This window comes from Seriola lalandi, unplaced genomic scaffold, assembly GCF_002814215.2.
Source record: "Seriola lalandi dorsalis isolate HSWRI2012SDOR001 ecotype SW California unplaced genomic scaffold, Sedor1 jcf7180002054609, whole genome shotgun sequence".
NCBI lineage: Eukaryota > Metazoa > Chordata > Actinopteri > Carangiformes > Carangidae > Seriola > Seriola lalandi.
Window position 1 is genome coordinate 1,524,542 of NW_019525162.1, and position 18,646 is coordinate 1,543,187.

An 18,646-nucleotide genomic window follows, 5' to 3' on the forward strand; every position below is an offset into this window, starting at 1 on the left:
TTAAGATTTATGTAACAGAACTTCATATATTGTTTCAGCCTGGTTCTTATGTTACATACTTAATACAGACAGCCCATACGATTCCTTACTAAAATGAGGTATTAACAAAGGAAAGCAAGTTTCTGTGTGACGGTGAGTCAGCAATCTGACTTCACCTTACATTAACTAAGCATATAAAAAATAAAGAGTTCAACTCAGCACAATTGGAATGAATGGTTTCAAATATGTTTTAATATCAAAGTCTGACAAATAAGAAGTTAAGAAAATATATATACATATATATGCAAAAGAATTATTTGTTTAAAGTCATCTCCGTGGTCCAATGCTGCCACCTGGCTGCCAGCCTCTGTACTTCATACTGGTGTTTGGTTGGCGTCTCAGCAAGGTGTCACCTCCATCTATATCCTTGGGTTTATCATATACTGTAGTTATATGGAAATCTGTTTTGGCCTTTTTCACAGGATGCAAGACCAGTTTCCTTCCATGATAACTGCAAAGAGAGGAATTTACAATAGCATAAGGAAAACAATGTATAACAAACAAAACAAACATAACATGATAAACATGCAAATATGTTTGGTCAATTCTGTTTTCATATTTATACTCACCCAAACCCCCTTTTGCAGTTAGGATGTTGGCCCTCATTCTCCAAGGCTTCAGGGATGCCAATTTGACTGCTCCCCAACCCTTCGCCATCCCTCCACCCTTGCTTCTCCATCACACGACGGCCAACACCCTACCCAAGGGAAATATATTCATTTAATAGCTTGTGGAGAATGTAGGAGACATTTTGAGAAGAAATTATAGGTAGTGGCCACCTCCTTACCTTAGTGAACCTCTCAAAGCTGCCAATAGATTGACTGGATCCAGATCCATTTTCATGACCCTCCCTCAGCCTCTTTTCATACCGCATTCGGACGTAGTCACGGGCATCCATGTCACCTCCATCTGTGAGAGGAAGAGATGGGTTAAAGAAAACCTGACTCTGCAGGGATAATTTAGTTTGGTTCCATTTGTCAGTCGAGGTAAAAGGAAATGTGTAACAAACTTTTGATACCTTTATCATAGTAAACGCTCATGTCAACATCCCAGTCGTCCGCTGTTTGTTCATCAAAATCTAAAACAAAGGACAAAGTGACATAAATGTAATCAATATTTCAGCAAACAAATACACTAAATTTAAAAAAAATCCAATTGGAATTTAAATCATAATAAATAACAAATTTTAATATTAGCCATGAGGTAAGGCTGGGAAATATATGAATCTTTATAAATTGTATGATTAATGTATTTTTTGCATACCTCCTTCTTCCTCCTGCCAGTACTGGGCGTCAGTGTAGAACACCAGGCCTGAGCCGCCCTTTTCCCACTTCAACTCTATCTCCTCTTCATACAGCCTCTCTTTGCTTCGTTCCTGGCTTGTTACATCATCGTGTAAAGCCTCGTGGCGCTCCCACTCCTCACACCAGTCATCATCCTGCAACCAACAAGGTGAATAACTGGCAAACTTCAGTGAAGGGATGATGATGATGACATTCAGCCAGCACTATAACACAGCCTACGGATGCTAATAACAACAACAATCCATATATACAGTATTTGGTACACTGACAGGTATTAATAGATATAAACTTATACCCACATCATCTGCATTTGACTGTGCGTCCTCGTCCTCCTCTTTCTGCCGCTCATCAGTCTCTGTTGTTTCTGTGCTATCAGCCAGCTGCTTTGAACCAGAGGGTGGAGCAGCCAAAATGCCGGGTCCTGATATTTCATGTCCAGCAGCTGTTAATACAGTCTCCTCTGTGGCTGGAAGTGTCCAAGTGTCTTGATACTGGAAAGGTACATTGCCGTAACGGCGGTTCGAGCTGGTCTTGGGGAAAGTGAGGCCCAACTTCCGGATGAGGCGAGGAGGCAGTCGGCAGGATTGGATGAGCTGGAGGAACACTTTCACTGGTGTGCCCACATTCCCATTCTGCATCAGAGCGGGTGGATTCAGCTCGGATAAGCTTTTGAGATCAGCCTCTGTGAAACGCTCTGTTAACGAAACACGGTGCCGCTGCTCATACTTTGTTTTATAAGGGAAGGATCCATCATCTGAAAGAATTGAAAAAAGTTTAGATGTTCATACAGTGATAACAATTCGTGTCACAATTAAAAAAGACAAAAGACAACAGATTTCCAATAAGAGCACACAAATGAGCAACACTTATTTAAAGACCCCATGACATATTGCATCATTCCTACATTCTTTAACTTAAAGGTTTCCATTTAGATAAAAGTAATGCTTTAAAAGATAAAGTTTTTTGATTGAAAAAAAACCCAACATTATCATTTGAAAATAAACATCAAGCATTTAGTGATTATAACTTCACAGATACCAAAGGTGCAGGGAAAAATAACTAAGTGGGCAGTTTTAAGACTATAATGTGAGCTCTCATAACTTGCGATAGGCGTCTGTTATTATTGTTGAAGGTCTTAAAAAGAACGGATATAATGGTTTAAGTCAAAGCAGCAAATGCCAGTACATCCTGACTGTTAGTCCCTAAATGGGTCAAGCTCCCAATACATTTGAACTTACAATTCCCATAATGCAACCCCCCCCCCCCCCCCCACTCTTGTTATGTCGAGTAACAGTAACGTTTAAAACAGGCACAGTTTGAGAAGCACAAGTATAACATCTCACCAACCTTTGTCAGTTGTGACTTTGACTCTCTTGATAACACACCGCCTGGACAGCCAGGTCCCCTTCGAGTCAATCCAGTGATTCCCCGTGTACATCCTGAAGAACCTGTCAGCTTCTTTACCGTGAACTGAGACGATACAACAGCACGACCTCACCGCCTGCCTCTTCACCGAGCTGTTTTTTGTGACCTGATCGGTCTCCGATGAAAGGGAGCTGGACTCCTCGCTGTCCCCACACACTGTGTTTACCGGGCCCTCGGACTCTCTGAGAACCTCCGGCCGATGACGGTAGTGAAAACACTGAAACCCGCCGCTTTCTATGAACTGACTGAAATAGTTCCTCAGGTCTGCTGAGTGAAAGGCCACAGGAATGTTGCTAATTGCAAAATACACAGGAGTTAGCCCTTCAGAGTCCGCCATGTTTGTTTATCACCTGGACAGCATACGTCATCTGAATGACTTCAGAAAAGACGTCACATCCGCTTCCTAAGACGTTAAAAAAAGATTAACACAATATTCTTTTTATTACAGATTACATTAAATTTATTATATAGCATAATAATGTATACTTTATATATTATATATTTATTATATATTTATGTATAACGGATTTCTGTAACACTGCTGGCAATAAACATTTAACACACTATAATATTTTAAGCAGATATAAGCACATTTTTAAGTGTGTATTAAGTATATTATTTATAACTTTTCCCATGAAAACATGTTTTGTTTTATTACACATGTGTTTTTCTATATTGTCAGCAGCCTCCATAGCCCACAGTAGCTGTTTTAGTTATTAACACATGCATAAATAAACACTTATATCTGCTTACAACTGCATCGTAGTGTATTGTAAACCATTTATTACATGTTTATAAGCTGCTATAAATGTTAAATAATGGGCACAGCGAACAGTTTGAGGTACATATGGCTATAAAGGTAAATAAACTAGAGGTTTTCACATTGAGCAGAGTTCAGTGTCTACATTTTTACACATTTATTGTAGCAGTCTTTTTCTTCTTTTTTTTAATTTCTATGCTGTACTCATACATTTCAGAGCAAAACGAACAAAGTCAGGAAGTCAGTTCCAGACAGTGATGTAGGTTCATTGAGAGCAGCTTATCCCATACAGTGTGACCATTGGCTTAAAGAGGCCACTGCAGTGGTGTCAGACCCAACCAAAGCCCTCTGACAAAGCAAATCAAACAAACAAACAAAAAACAGCAGATACCTTAGTAGAGGCACTTTTAAGAGAGATTCTCCTTGGATGGCTTCATTTTACAAAAAATGGATATAAACTAGCAACAAACCACCCACCAAACAGAACATTGATAATCTGCTATTCTGCACCCTTGATTACATTAAAAATTAAAATGTTAAAAGGAAAAATGAAACCATGAGACTCAAATGACAGTTACAAGAACTTTACATATCTATTTTTGATTTGTGCAAAAAGGCAACAAGACAAGTAAAAGACGCTTTAATCAGTTCATTTTTAAAAGTAAAATATTCAAATCTGTGACCTCACTAAATGTCTTTCAGAGAGACAACTAAGGCATATGTTCAGTCAGAGTTCATTGACCCAGAGGCTAACTTTTTATCCTTCACCTCAGCTTTTATCATTGTGTTTTGATAGTAATAGGCAGTAAAACTAGACCCAGGTGTCTGGACCCTGACATCATTTATACACCATATTACGCACTTACTGTGCATTAGTCATGACTGTGCTGGCTCACGGAAGCCCACACTAATCCTCAAGAATGTCTTGACTTTACAGATACAATTATATTGGTAAGTCAGATATACAATCTTACTCTAAGGTTTATAATATATCTAGACCAGTGCTTGTAAAGTACTGAATGATTAAAACTTTCTGATATGAAAATCATCCACCAAGAGCCCCGCTGTGCACAAGTAGTCACTTAGAGTCTCACAAATACAGTGTATTCAGAAAGTATTAGAACCCATTCATTTTTTTCACATTTTGTTATGAGTGGCCTTCATAATTCTTAAATGTAAAAAGTTTGGAACAACCTAAACTCTTCCTAGAGACAATCAGGGGAGAAGGGTCTTGAGGTGACCTAGAATGCGACGGTCACTCTGGCTGAGCTCAGAGATCCTGTGTGGAGATGAGAGAAACCTCCAGAAGGAATAATGTGACACTTCGTCAAAAAAGGACACTGTTATGAGTCATTAATTTGAAGATTTTGACCTCTCCAACTTAATAAAATGAAGATAAAGTTTCACAGTTAAACTGTAGGGCTTGGTATTATTTGTTTTATATCAGTGCCAGCATAACAATAGTTTGATATAAAGGAATATAAAAAATTATTTTTTATAAAACTTGTCTTTCTTTCGAATTTCTCAAATGCCTCAGTGTCTCTTAACACAAAGCACCCACATAAAACTTTGCCAAAATAAAATGCACTGTAAAAAATATAACTTAAAATATCTATCTATCTATTAAAATATCTAATCAAAGGATAACTAAACAAGCAATTAATGCAAACTGTGTGTACAGTACTTTGACACACTTACCTACAGACACCTTTTGTTCAGAACCCCGCAAGCATAGAAGTTTAGCTCTATCTTAGTTTAGTATGTGTGTGCTTTTCCAGTATACTACATTCAATTAGTATTTACTCTAATTTCTCCAGGAAATGTTTTTTTGTCAATGATTAATGAATTTTGTGTGATTTCTGGATCTGGCTTACTGTACATGAATATGTGGTGCTGTCCTTGTAAATTAGTAAAATACATTACTTTTATAGTGAACCTGACAGAACTACATGTGAACTCCAACAAACTGAACTCCAGGATAATTCAATGATTTTTTTCCCAGAGGATTGAAATGACCCCACAGTGTAGATATAACTGCCACCTTTGGGTCACTGAACCTCTGCTGTATGAGCAGTAGGTCAAGGTCAAGTGTCATGTTCCAGACTCGGTGTCCATCACACACACACATGAAATGGTCGTACGGAGAGTTCAATGACCTGGGAAAACTTAAATCAGGGGAAACACAAAAGTCAATATTTGGGGGGGAAACCTTACAAGAAAAGCAAACTCTGTTTCAGTGGATGAGGGATGTGCTGACACAGTTCGCTTTAAAATTATCCAATGATTATCTAGATAAATTAATATCACAGTGATAACTTTATAATGCTCTTACAGTCAACTACCTTCATAATATTTTTCAGTTTATATGAATTTTAAATATAATAATAGCAAAAAAATGTTTTAAAAAATGGATAGTCTTCAGGTGTCAGCCATTACATCATGCTTCACCAGACCTGGACTTCCTTGATCTCAGAATGAAGCAGTTGTTCCACTTATAGAATGAAGGACATCTTATTTTTACTGTCTTTTTGGCGATAAGCGTCTGTCCTCCGTGTCGGTCTCTGCCTGCTCCTAACCTCTATAAACACGAGCCTTATCGCAAGCATTTACAACTCTCAGCATGCCTCATGAAGCCTGAGGGCTGCTGAGTGCATTACAGGTCACTTTGCAGAAACTGCCGCATTCTCGAAGATAACGTAATGTGTTTTATCACGTATTTGAAGCTGGGGTCCATTTTGATTTGGCTCCTGTGAGTATGGACATGTCACGTCTCATATGAATAATCACTGTGTATCATAATGAGATCACCCCAGGAGAGATAATGAGGCTATGAAACATATACGAAAAGAATTCTTTGAAGGATTGAGTAAAGAGAATGATGGAGTAAAACAAACATTTGGTGACTGGTGCTGCCAGTTGTGTCTGGCATGTAATCTCTTTATTGGAGTCATTCATCTTATGACCTGACCTTGACTCCACTGCTCTGTAGTTCAGGTATTCCTCTGGCACTTGCATCCTGTGATGGTTTCAGACTTCTTGGCTTGTGCATCAGGTGTCCTGCCTAAAGTAAAGAGCATAAAATGTTTTTAAAAAACTGTATCAGCTGTCATTATATAATGTGATAAATATTTCAGTAGGTACATGTTGCTGAATGTTCAGACCAAAGGAGTGTGTTATTGAAAATGTGCTGTTTGTTTATTTGTGACAGTAATAAAGTCATTTGCTTATCAGTCTCAAACCTCTGTGCCAGGCACAAGGAAGATAACAAATTAGAGTAAACTCATTTAAATGACAAGGGGAACATGCATCACCTGTTAATCAACTGAAATTCCATGAATTGTTTTGTTCCATTGTAAAATAACCAAATATCTTACAAAGTCAGTCTGAAACACACCAAAGCTCTGTAACATCAAAAGACCAATCAAGTCACTATATTGACGGTAAAAGAAAGGCTCAGTCTTTTTAGTCACAGATTTAATGTCAGCTTCATGACCAAAGTAAGAAAGTTCAACAAATTTGGATTTCACATTACTGTTGCCAAATGCAAAATGTAAACTAGAAGGACACGAGACGGCAGACCTCCGCCAATGTCGGTGTCAAAGAACATGAACCAGACTTCAGAGAAAAAAATTCACAGTAAATGATCCAGATCTGCCCCAGAATTTAATGGGTTCTTCCCTGGTCCGTGCTACATCCCTCCAACAGGTTTGGTGTAAATTGATTCAGTACTTTTTGTGTGATCCTGTTGACAGACAAACAAACAAACATGGGTGAAAACAAATGCTCCTTAGGAAATTTGTTTTTTTTTTGTTTGTTTGTTTGTTTGTTTGTTTTTAACCAAAATTCATATAAAAGCACACAAAGACCTGCAAATGGAAAATGCACTCCAACAGTTGGGGGACCCTCACAGTGTGGTATCAATCCATCTGTCACTTCATACTTCTTTTCAGCTTTAATGATATTTTGAGACGGCTGTGCAAAGCTGCAGAGCTATAGGTACACTATCAAGGACACTGAGGTCAGTATCCTCTATCCTCTTTCTTTAATTGCCTCAGGAGCAAAGCTATATGAGAGGAAATGCAGATCTGTTGTGCCACCACTTTGGTGTTTAGACGTTTTGTATAGAGAATCATGTTCCCCAGAGGATATGACTTTGGTGATCCACTTACTGTTCCTGGTTCACTGCTCCTCTTTCATTTAAAAAAAAAAAAAAAGCCTCAGTAACTATTGGATGGATTGTCATTAAATGTGTAACACATTTTCACACCCCCCTTAGGATGAATTGTAAAAATTTAGATTTTTTAATATTTCAGTCTAGTGCCATCAACACATTATGAGAGGCAAATTAGCTTGAAGCTACAATCTGGTGCGGCACATGAAATGGTGATATTTCTGTTGAAAGCTCTACCTGGTCCCTTTTAAATATAAATAAATAAATCAAAATTTAAAAACACTGAAATTTAAATTTAACTTTGACTAATTTATGACCAAATATTTGCAAACTAATGACGTTCCCATCAGCCTCAGCTGTACTTTGTGTTTGATGCTAAGTAGCAAATATTAACATGCTAACACTCTAAACTAAGTCTTACCTGCTTAGCATCAGTTTAATGGCATTGTCAGTGTGAGCATGTTAGCGCAAGGATGTTAGCATTTAGCTCTACCTTAGTGCAGTCTTACAGAGACCACTAGACTTTTTAAACTCCATTTATTTCAATTTTATAGGTTTAAATTTACTGAAAGCATAAAAGGAACATTACATGAAAGATAAAATATTAGCAATCAGAATATATATTTTCTGGTTTCTATTTGGTCTATGGTCAATTTTCTGAGGGTGATGAAGGTTGGTTGGCTGGGGCAGATGAGCTTGATATTATTTAAAATTCTAGCAAGAGATCTGTAAAGCTGTTGGGTAAGCAATGTTGGCTGATTTGAATTCATTTAACAACATCACAGGCAAACAAATATTGTGAAAAAAGGTTGGATTGGGCACTTTTACAATTGCAACAACATTTGCATTTCACAACCAAATTGGCTTTTCAAAATCCAGTTCCAGTTATGATTACAGTAAGAAAGAGAGGTCCTAACTTACAGGTCAATGCTCTTTGGCGTCTTTCCAGCTCTCCAGGTGTGAGCTGGCAGTGTACAGGGACACAGTGTGGGCCTGATTACCTCCGCAGTCCTTGGTAGCTTGGTACCGCCTGGGTTAATGACACTGGTGACCAGATAAGGCCCAACCCTCTTGATATCCAGGCGTTACTCCACCAGCTCCCTTTCATTGAGAAAAGCTTATCGGTTTCCCAGGGTTATTCCATCAGTCACCTGGCAGAGCAGATGGTTGTTTTTCACAGAGACTATATTGACAAGTCAAGGTCCACTTAGTAGGGTGGGTTGGCCTTATAAATACAGGGACACTTGAGGTAGCAGCAGCAGTACTCACAAGCTCATCCTATGAGAGGACACTTACATTTGACCACGTAGATCTGTACAGCCTACAGAATGGATAACGGGTGTCATTGTACAGCCGACACCGACAGGCTGTCAAACCCTATTCTCTACAACATCCTGAGCCAAATGGATAACAGCAAAGCAAGTCAAAACAACTTTAACTACAATTCAGTACCTCATAGATGCAACTGTGAGCTGCGACGGACAGTGTGCCTGAAAAGGCCAGCTGAGATTTGTAAAGAAGCTTCAGCGGTTCTGGTTAAAACCATCCATTTCATGAAGAACTTACCTGCTTTTAACCAGCTGCCACCAAATGACCAGCTCTCACTTCTCAGAAGCTGCTGGGCACCACTCTTTATTTTGGGCCTGGTCCAGGAGCATGTGGACTTTGAGGTGATGGACACTCCTGCTGACAGCATGCTGAAAAAGATTCTCCTGAACCGCCAGGAGAGCCCTGAGATGGAGAGAGAGCAGCCCACCATGGCCGGTGTCAGCAAACTCAAGTCCTGCCTAAAAAAGTTTTGGAGTTTGGATTTGAGTCCAAAGGAGTACGCATACCTCAAAGGGACCACAATATTTAATCCAGGTTCGTGTCGTTCTATAATACAAGACGTTACGTGACAATACTTCCAAAAATATGGTTCTCAGGAGTAAATTTTCAATCAGTGCAAAAATTACATTACACGTCTGTAACACAAATTTCCTATGTTTACTACCAACAGATGTACCAGATTTAAAGGCAGCTCTGTTCGTCGAAGGCTTGCAACAGGAAGCTCAGCACGCCCTCAGTGAGGTCGTCCAGCTGATTCAACCCGGGCCCCAGGAACGCTTCGCTCGAATCCTCCTCACAGCCTCCACGCTGCAGAGCATCACACCCAGCCTCATCACTGAACTCTTCTTCCGGCCCGTGATAGGTCAGGCTGATCTGCTGGAGCTGCTGGTCGACATGCTCTTCTGTAGATAGAGGAGGTGGACTTCATGTGACTGTCCTGGAGAAAGTTGAATTTTTAACTGTGGTGTTGCAGAACTTTTTGTTGACCAACCTCAGCCATGTTCCCTCATGAAACGCCTGATGAAAAAACAAACAAAAACAACATCACTATGACTTTTTTTATATTTACATTGAAGCTGAGGTCACTTTAGCCCTGGCTGAAAAGATTTTATCTGCTGAAGAGGAAAGATTTGAGTTTCCACATAGACTGACCCCACTGTTCAAATACTGTATCTTATGTGGAAGATCTTGTCTGTTTGCGTTACTGTAAATAAGTTTTATCTGCATTTACAGAACATTTCAAATAAATATATTTTTTTACATGAATGTGATAGTGAAGTTCTGCCTCAGTCTTTTAACAACACTCAGTGAGCCAAATCTGACACCATATTTGTCTTATGTGCCTGATAATAACACATTTTCACCCCTACAGTTTATATGGCAGGCCTCTTATTACTGATGGGGTGTGCAGCCAAGTATCGCTCAAACCTATTTATTTTAAATTCTTGTCAAGGTGATTACGATGAGGAACAAAACCCCCTTCATGTTTCACTTTCTGACCAAAGACGATGTAGCGTTACAGCATGTAAGCCCTGTTGTTTTCTTGCAGTACTTTGTCTCCCTCTCATGGAAGTTAGTAGAAACCCGATCTTATTCCGGCAAACTACAGATGGACAGAGGCTCATTAACACACACAAACATTTAACAAAATAAAAGCCCTACACAAAGTAATTATCACCACAAAGGTTGGGTGGAAGAAATATCTGAATGCTAAATCAAGTGTCCTAAACATGTGAAGTTGCTGTTACTAATCTTCAGGCCGTATGTGATACAGGACAAGCCCTCTTGATTCATCCTCGCCTGTGGTATGTTAGTTGTGAAATAGCAAGCTTTTTCATGGCACCTCATACAGGTAAAACAGGAATGTGCTGATGGGGGCAGAGAGCCAGAGGAAATGGGGTTACACAGGGCAACTCAACACAGTCATGAAAAGAAAATCCAAAACCTCAACATTTTGCGCAGAACACAAATCGTTTGCTCATTTGTTGTTTTCTGGACTCTGTTGAGTAGAGATAGTTTTGTATGATTAAGTAAAAAATCTTTTTAACTATTCTAAATACAAATCACATTGTTTCAAGAATAATTTCTTGATGTTCAATCTGACCTTATTCTGCCCTGCTGCCAGATGCTGATGTTTAATGTCTGAAGTTTTAAGGCTGAAAATGAGACATTACTGCACAAAACATACATATTCCCTTAACAGTGATTAGCACTGTGATTATAACTGCAACTGAAAATATGTAAATGGACCTTATGTATTTGTTAATAAAACAAATGTTGTTGGTGCTGTCTGTCATTGGTGCTCATTAAATGTGTACTACATTTTTGGTTGGCAGCTGCAACAATAGGCCTTTCACCTGAAGGTGTACTTAGGCATATCTTAAAACATACATTATTGGTAATGTATATAGGTGATATATAGGTAAGTTCAATTCATTTGATCCCAAGGACTTCAGGACAGGTTCCTGAAATCAGGCTGATTTTCTGCACTGCTTCTTCCATTTGACAAAGACAAACCCTAGGATTTTATTTCCTTTTTGTCAGAACCAGCCAAACAAGTTTCTTCTTTTGCTGAGGGCGGAAAAAGCCTGTCTGGTACAACACAGTGACCTTAGGGAGATGAGCTTGACAACAATAATCCAGTAGATAAAGAGGAAAAGTAGGCTAAAGAAACAGCAGCAGGAAACCCTGTGAAGCAAAGACTTGTTGATGTATGAGGGTATAATTTGTTGCTGAACAAACAGATGTGCATTCATTGAAATTAGACAAATGTTTTCATGGCTTGTGTAGAGAGAGGGAACAAAAGTTGACACAAAGCTCTGCCAGCATGGAGCAGTATGTCATATTATCTCTAAGCTAAACTAAGAACTAGAAGATTTCTATGCATATACATGAAACACATATACATGAAAGGGCATAAACAACCATGGAGATTTTTATTTTGTTAAAAACAGGACTTATCTGTGAGTAAAAAAAAAACTGTGACCAAATGCCACAAATGGTTTAACAACCCAGAAAGTAACATTGACTTGAAAATATATACATCAAAATATGGCTTAACAATACAGTTTTCAGATGAAAACATGCCTCTAAGGAATCTAAATGGCAGGAGTCAATAAACCCACACATACTGTACACACACAATGACTTGCATAAACAATCACACACACAAGAATGAGGACGGTTATGTTTAACATCAGTCTCTATCCTATGGCCTGACTGCTACAACCGAAAGGAGTGTAACCACGTTTCTTTTTCTGAAAACAACGTTAAAACACTGCATACTAATACATAAACACTTGCTCTGTCTTTCCCTGTGTGTAAAAAAGAAAACTCATTCTTTCCTCAATGTTCATTTGCTGGAAAGATAAAATGTACTTGAATTTAAATGACACTCCAACAGCAAACATTAGCCGGACCACAAAAAGGAGAAGTACAACCACCCCAAAAGGTGCTCCACTGAGTAACAGCATAAATGATAGGAGAAGGATAAAATTGTCCATCTATTTGGCTACATCCCTTGTCAATACAGGTATTTTTGCTTCGGTGTTGCCCTTCAGAGAAGCAGAGGGGCGCCTGAAGAGTGTCTTTCCGTGTCATGATGGTAGGGCGAGTAGGCTGTGGTGGTGCTGGAGGAGTACGCTGCCAGAGGAAAAAAATATTTAATGCATTGAAAACAAAAAAAAAAACAAACAAACAAACAAAACATAGCAGTAATAGAAATATCCAATACAGTATGTGTTATATTTCATGCACACACGGTGAGATGTGAAATGTTGAGTTTAATCCAGGACATGACACATATCCAGGCCGCAATGTGAAAGTTGTGGAAACACAACGTGGTGTACCCTCATTCAAAGACATGTAACAGGACACCCCCTCCTTCTAACCACCTCTTTGCAGAACAACAACAAAAAAGAGAGGCTGCTGTGCAGTAATCCATCTGTAACCCAAGTTACTTGCTAAAATTACATAATAAACCAGGGGACATCACGTGGCGTACATTTAATGTGACTTGATCTGCTGTTTTAGCAGGTGGTGTAGCATGACCGCTGAGCTGGAAGGGAGAATGAGGCAGGTTGATAGATGGGTGTAAGGTGGCAGATGAGGGGAGGAGGCAGCTAATGAGCGAGGGATTGTAATATGCAGAGAAAAGGGCAGGAATGTAGAGTTTTCACTGCTTAAAGAGTGGTATGTATACAGGAGGTGAGAAAATGCCTGCAGCTGCAGCAGGTACAATGGATTGCAAAGACTCAGCCCCACATACTGATTCACACACTGGGGGGGTAATTATACCTCAATGACCAGGAAAATAAAGATTGTAGCTCTATTAGCACAATGCATACAATTAAGATTATGACATGCAATATGTCTAACCACTAATCACACGCTGGTACTAAATGATTCTGGATTTAATTCAACTCTTACTTCCTCATACGAACTTTTTCTTCGACACAAAAGAAGATACAAAAGGATCAGTGTGCCCGACGTGGAAAATTCCCACATGTACTCACTTTTCCCGCTGTAATGTCTCATTTTCCTCGCTAGCTCATCTGACGGCGTCTGCTCTGACACTTTCACCTCAGGAACTGCAGCAGGGGATGAGAAGAAAAGACTAAATGAACACACGCAGATGAGCAGCTTCGACGCACATTGACACCCTGTCATTTTACAATTAATCCTTGTTATCCCGTTTATTGTGCAATGTGTTTTAGAAGACACAGTGTACCTGTACCAGCTTGTCGCAGATCAATTAATTGTTATTAGGTCATTGTCTGTACAATACCTGGCATTTCAGGGTTTAAAACTAAGAACCGAACAAAAGAGCTCCAGCAGCGCTCCAACGGACACTAGTCGAGTCATTAAAGGAAGACAGGTTAGATGATTGGTTTATTTGGTATGTTGCAGCCGGGTAGAGGTGAAAAGGGTTGTCTTGTGGTATCTTATAAACATTTATGTAGCAGTAATCATTACTGTTATCTGATTTAAATAATACTGCATGACATTCTTACAGTCACTGCTCACGAAGGTGTTGGTCATGGTCTCGTTGCCACTGTCAGGGAGAGTCCCGTCGCTCCTCCCATTAGGACGCTGTCCTGTAGACTGGTGGCCCTGGTTCTTCTTGCCCTTCCGCGTGCTGATGCGGATGACTCCGTGCACCAGCTTGCACTCGGCCTCCTGCTCCTGCAGGTTGTAATCCTGAGCGATGCTGTAGATGAGCTCGCTGATCTCGTTGGTCTTGCGGGAGAAAGATGAATCAGAGGTGCACTTGGCCAGCTGGTCAATCTGGTGGAGGGCGTAAAGCTCAAGCAGCTTCTTGGTGATGAGAGAGTCAATGTCTGTGCCAGTGTCACTCAGGTCATCTAATTCATAGTCCTCCCGGGATAACAGGCTGGTGTTGCTGACTGGCCGGTGACTTTCCCCTTTGCCCGGTGCACGGGTCCGTTTGGGGGCAGCAACCGGATACCTTACTGTCTGGCCTGCAATGCGCACATCCGGGTAGCGAAAGCTGTCACTTGTGGGCAACTTAGAGGCTTTGGTGGCCTTGCTGGACTCCAAAGGGATGCCACAGGTTGGGTTGGTCACAGCCAGGCCATTCGGAGGGTGAGGCTCACTACCTGCTTTAGGGGGATGGTCTGTGGAGCTCTCGTTAACAGGCAGACAGGGCTCTCGGCTGCCATAAAATCCACAGGTCAGTACACAGCAGATAAGAGCCTTACAGCTGCTCCAGCCCATAGAGGCACAGGAGCCACAGGCATGTCTGCTGGTAGGCGTGTTGTCTGCTGACCCAGGAATAAATCCTATAGTCTCAGAGCCCCGTGCTGTGCCGTTTTGTGGGTGGCCTCTGCTGCGGCTGTACTTGTTCTCTGAATACCGGGAGTGGTCAGTGCGGTGTTCATGTAGATGCTCCCCATGAGGATCCTTGTAGGACTCTTGGCTGGCCGTGCTCTCCCTGGATATAGTCCGTGTTTGTCTGTACTTTTCTGACCTGGAGCCGGAGGTGTGGTGCTTGTAGTGGTGGCGGGACGCCTGGGGAGCCCCTGAGCTGTGGCCAGGCATGGCTCAAACTGCCTGGGACCTGGTGTGGGAGAGGCATGTTTAGAAATAATAACCAGATGTAAACCTCCCCTTTTGTTGCCACACAGGCATACAGCATTTGACGCACCATGGCACAGTTAAATAGGCTGTATTTAAGATTTCTATAGTAAACGCTCAACCTCCAGTGAAGTAACTTACCGGGAAGTTCGCAGAATGTAAATAAAGTGAGTAGATTGATCACTGGCCTGATAATAATTTGGCCCATTTCGTCGCGCTTAAAGCTCGTTTGAACTTCTTCTGGCAGGAAAACTGTTCAAGCAAAATTTCATTCAACATTCAAACGTTTTTAATTTTACTTACAAAACATTCACTCACCGCATAAGAAGAAACAGTTGTGGGTGTCTTTTATCCCAGGTAACTTGTTCTGCGAGCAAACCGCGGAAGTCTCAGACAGAAAACTTTGTTCTGCTAGCGCCTCAAACAGAGAAAAAAAAGACGTGTTTCTACCGCCCACAGGTTTCCAGGTGAGTTCACTTCCACCTAACAACAAAGTTTGCGAACCGAAGGTGAGGCGCCTCGACCGAACAACACAACTCGGCTCAATGTCGTCTTTCTTTTGGTAAAACTCGCAGTCTTGTTGCCGAACGGCTCCCAATGTTTGGCTATTACCTGCGGCTACAGCTAATCCCAGGTCCTACACCCACCCACAGGTGATTTGTGACGTCACGCGAGGCGGAGAGAAGAGGGGAAAAGATAATAAAAGTCAACAAAATCAGACTGAAACATGAATCAGGGAATGTTAAAAAATGTTGTAAAACTGATTAAAAAGTGAAAAATAAAACCTTTGAGCTGTCCATACCCAGACTGTGACGTGCAACATGACAACTGGTGGTGATATTCTGCACTTTACATTGTGACAAGCGGACTTTTTAATAATAGCATGCTGTGAACACACACACATAAGGTAGGCGCACAGCTGCAGAGCCAGCAGGCGTGTTTCCAAATATCTTTCATTCTCCCCTGTTTCCCCTCTGTGGAAACACTTCATCACGCACTCAGGATTGAAATAGAAGAGCCTCATCACCTGGAGAAAAGTCTGTGTAGCATGGTGTCTTTAGGTTGGTCGCAATAAAACAGATGAACAAGAAAGTTAATTACATTAAAATGTCACTTTATTTATCCTCAATGTAAATACAGGTTTCACATCATACAGTGGCTTTAATATCTACTCCTTAGACTATTGTAATACTGATTACATTATAAATACTACTCAGTAACACATAGCTGTCTAAATTCAGGGATTTACTTTTTTTTTTAGACCTATTCTAAAATTTACTGGGTGCCTATGGAGTACAGTTTCTTAGGTCAACATACATTTTCCATGCCAATGATCTACCATCTATTTCCTTTATTTATCAGGCAGTCTTCTGATGATACAAAAAAACAAAGAAAAACGTTAGTTAACAATAACTGAGAAAAGTAAGTAGAAAGTGAGTAAATTCAATCTGTCTTATGTGATATTTTCTTAGAAAATGTATGACAAACAAACAATATTAATGTCAATTTACATATACAATGCTACAGTGCCTCAAAAACACGAAGGCACTTTTAGGGTGAGATTTATCAGTTATAACTGCAGTAAGTACAAAAACATAAAATTAGTTTATAAATGTACTGGCCTAAACTATCCATATCTACACCAAGCTCATATTTTGTTTAATGATTTTAGTTTCAGTAAGAGATCATAAGTTCATAGGTGGGAAGGTTGTCACCTGTTTGATCTGTGTGTCTGTGGGAACCTGGACAATGCAGATATCATTTGGCAGCTGCTGTGACAGAGCTAATCTTAAATGCGCTTGTGCCCGGCTGCCACCCTTATTTGCTGTAATGTGCCCCAGCCGGGGGTCCGAGTCGATCTCATATCGGTAGTGATATCCCTCCATAACGTCTCTACATGCATCCCTCATTTCAATGATCCAATTCTTCATGCCTTTGCGATTCAGGTAGAGCACAAAAAGAAAGACCATCCCCACAAACCCCAGCACCAGCCCTAGGAAAACATAAGATGTCTGGAGGGTGAGGTCAGCCACCCCTGCTTGGACTGGAACAACACACCCAATAGCCTGGACACTGAGTCTTTGCAGACGGGCTTCGGTTAACTCTCCAGGTGAAGCACATCTCACAGCATCCACATCTAGCAGAGCTCTTGATTCATTCAGCCAAGTGACAAAATTATGGATTTCACAAGAGCAAGTATAAGGGTTGTTACCAAGATGGATGTGGATATTCCCGAGCTTCTCCAGCTCTTGTAGAGCATCGGCCCTGAATATTCTGAAGGCATTCTGTGTCAGGTCCAGCACTTCCAGATGGTTCATACCAGAGAACGTCCCACTGTAGACAGCTACCAGAGAGTTGTTGGTGAGGAAGAGCTGCTGCAGATTGGGAAGGTGGGAGAACATGCCTGGGGGAAGCAGGGCGAGGTGGTTCCCAGAGAGGTCGAGGCGGAGGAGACCCCCGAGGCCCCCCCAGCGTAGAGCCGTGGTGAGGTCTGTCAGGGCGGTGAAGTTGTACAGCGAACGGCTCAGGTTGAGCTCCTGAAGGGGACTGCCGGGTATACTGAGAGCCTCCGGATGGATGAGGGCCAGCTGGTTCCCACTGAGGTCCAGGAAGCGCAGGTTGATGAGGACAGAGAAGCTGTGGGATGCCATCTCTGTAATTCTGTGAAGACGACTAACACTGTAACATCTGTCCTTAGACATGCTTGGATACAAGTCATGCATGTCACTGGGCTGTCAAAGTAAATTAATAAAAACCACATTCACGGAAAAAAGACATTGTTTATTAATAGATTAACATCAACAAAGTTAGTCATTATCATCCAAATATGGCTTAACATACATGATTGAAACAAAAAGACAAACACTGACATTCTCACCTATTATTGCTTAAAATTATGTTGGTGACATTCTCCATCTCTGTAAACGAATCAGGTGCAATCTGGTGTATATTATTCCCTGTGATGATGACAGTCCTTGCATATCCTGGAACACTTTGTGGCACCGTGAGCAGATCCTTAGAAACACATTTCACTGTGCGAGTGACAGCAAAACACTCGCAGCCAAAAGGACACTCCAAGCACTGGTATGGTGCACAAAGAAGGATTCCCAAAAACACACGGACTGCAAAAATACACATATCTGAATTCTAGCCAAAGAAAAGGAAAGATTAAAAAAATGTTAACGCACAAGAGTAGGAATTACAGCAGAAAAAAAACTTGATTCCATGTGAATTAATAAGTCAAATTATACATTTTATCCTAAGCTTTTGTTCTGACAAAAAAACAAAGACTGCTCCCTCCAGCATCAGTCTCTCCTCATCTGCTCCACTCACGGAATAAAGGTTCCCGTAAATTGATGATAGTTCATATCACACAGAATCTGCTGGATGAAAAAGGTGCGTGGTTCCCTTAAAGGTACAGAGGACAAATAGGGCATCCACAGCCTGTGACCTACACCACAGTGTGACAGAGGGAACGTGGAAAAGGCTACAGCACATCCAAAGTAAAGTTACAAAAACAGA

General features: G+C 40.8%; 4 protein-coding genes across 5 annotated transcripts; 1 reads left to right on the forward strand and 3 right to left on the reverse strand.

Moving 5' to 3' along the window:
* Positions 1–209: 209 nt before the first annotated feature.
* Positions 210–9,405, reverse strand: gpatch3 (G patch domain containing 3). 2 transcript variants are annotated; one of them, XM_087177538.1, is made up of 10 exons: positions 9,266–9,398; positions 8,621–8,850; positions 6,497–6,589; positions 2,691–3,171; positions 1,643–2,097; positions 1,303–1,477; positions 1,058–1,117; positions 827–948; positions 609–736; positions 210–490 (listed from the first exon to the last, which is right to left on the reverse strand). In XM_087177538.1, the coding sequence occupies exons 4-10, from the start codon at positions 3,103–3,105 to the stop codon at positions 307–309; spliced, it is 1,539 nt and encodes a 512-aa protein (XP_087033664.1). In that variant the 5' UTR covers positions 3,106–3,171; positions 6,497–6,589; positions 8,621–8,850; positions 9,266–9,398; the 3' UTR covers positions 210–306. The 2 variants fall into 2 exon arrangements, with proteins under 2 accessions (XP_087033664.1, XP_023275480.1); XM_023419712.2 differs by lacking the exon at positions 8,621–8,850 and having other exon boundaries at positions 9,266–9,405.
* nr0b2a (nuclear receptor subfamily 0, group B, member 2a) lies at positions 8,940–10,294 on the forward strand. Its single transcript, XM_023419787.2, has 2 exons — positions 8,940–9,562; positions 9,699–10,294. The coding sequence occupies exons 1-2, from the start codon at positions 9,028–9,030 to the stop codon at positions 9,938–9,940; spliced, it is 777 nt and encodes a 258-aa protein (XP_023275555.1). The 5' UTR covers positions 8,940–9,027; the 3' UTR covers positions 9,941–10,294.
* Positions 10,295–11,945: 1,651 nt separating this feature from the next.
* On the reverse strand, positions 11,946–15,734 carry kdf1a (keratinocyte differentiation factor 1a). Its single transcript, XM_023419711.2, has 4 exons — positions 15,443–15,734; positions 14,041–15,107; positions 13,543–13,617; positions 11,946–12,670 (listed from the first exon to the last, which is right to left on the reverse strand). Exons 2-4 carry the CDS (start codon positions 15,086–15,088, stop codon positions 12,585–12,587), a joined length of 1,209 nt encoding a protein of 402 aa, XP_023275479.1. The 5' UTR covers positions 15,089–15,107; positions 15,443–15,734; the 3' UTR covers positions 11,946–12,584.
* Positions 15,735–16,242: 508 nt separating this feature from the next.
* Positions 16,243–18,598, reverse strand: LOC111664899 (trophoblast glycoprotein-like). The gene is made up of 2 exons (XM_023419701.2): positions 18,003–18,598; positions 16,243–17,785 (listed from the first exon to the last, which is right to left on the reverse strand). The coding sequence occupies exons 1-2, from the start codon at positions 18,260–18,262 to the stop codon at positions 16,810–16,812; spliced, it is 1,236 nt and encodes a 411-aa protein (XP_023275469.1). The 5' UTR covers positions 18,263–18,598; the 3' UTR covers positions 16,243–16,809.
* Between the last annotated feature and the right edge of the window lie 48 nt (positions 18,599–18,646).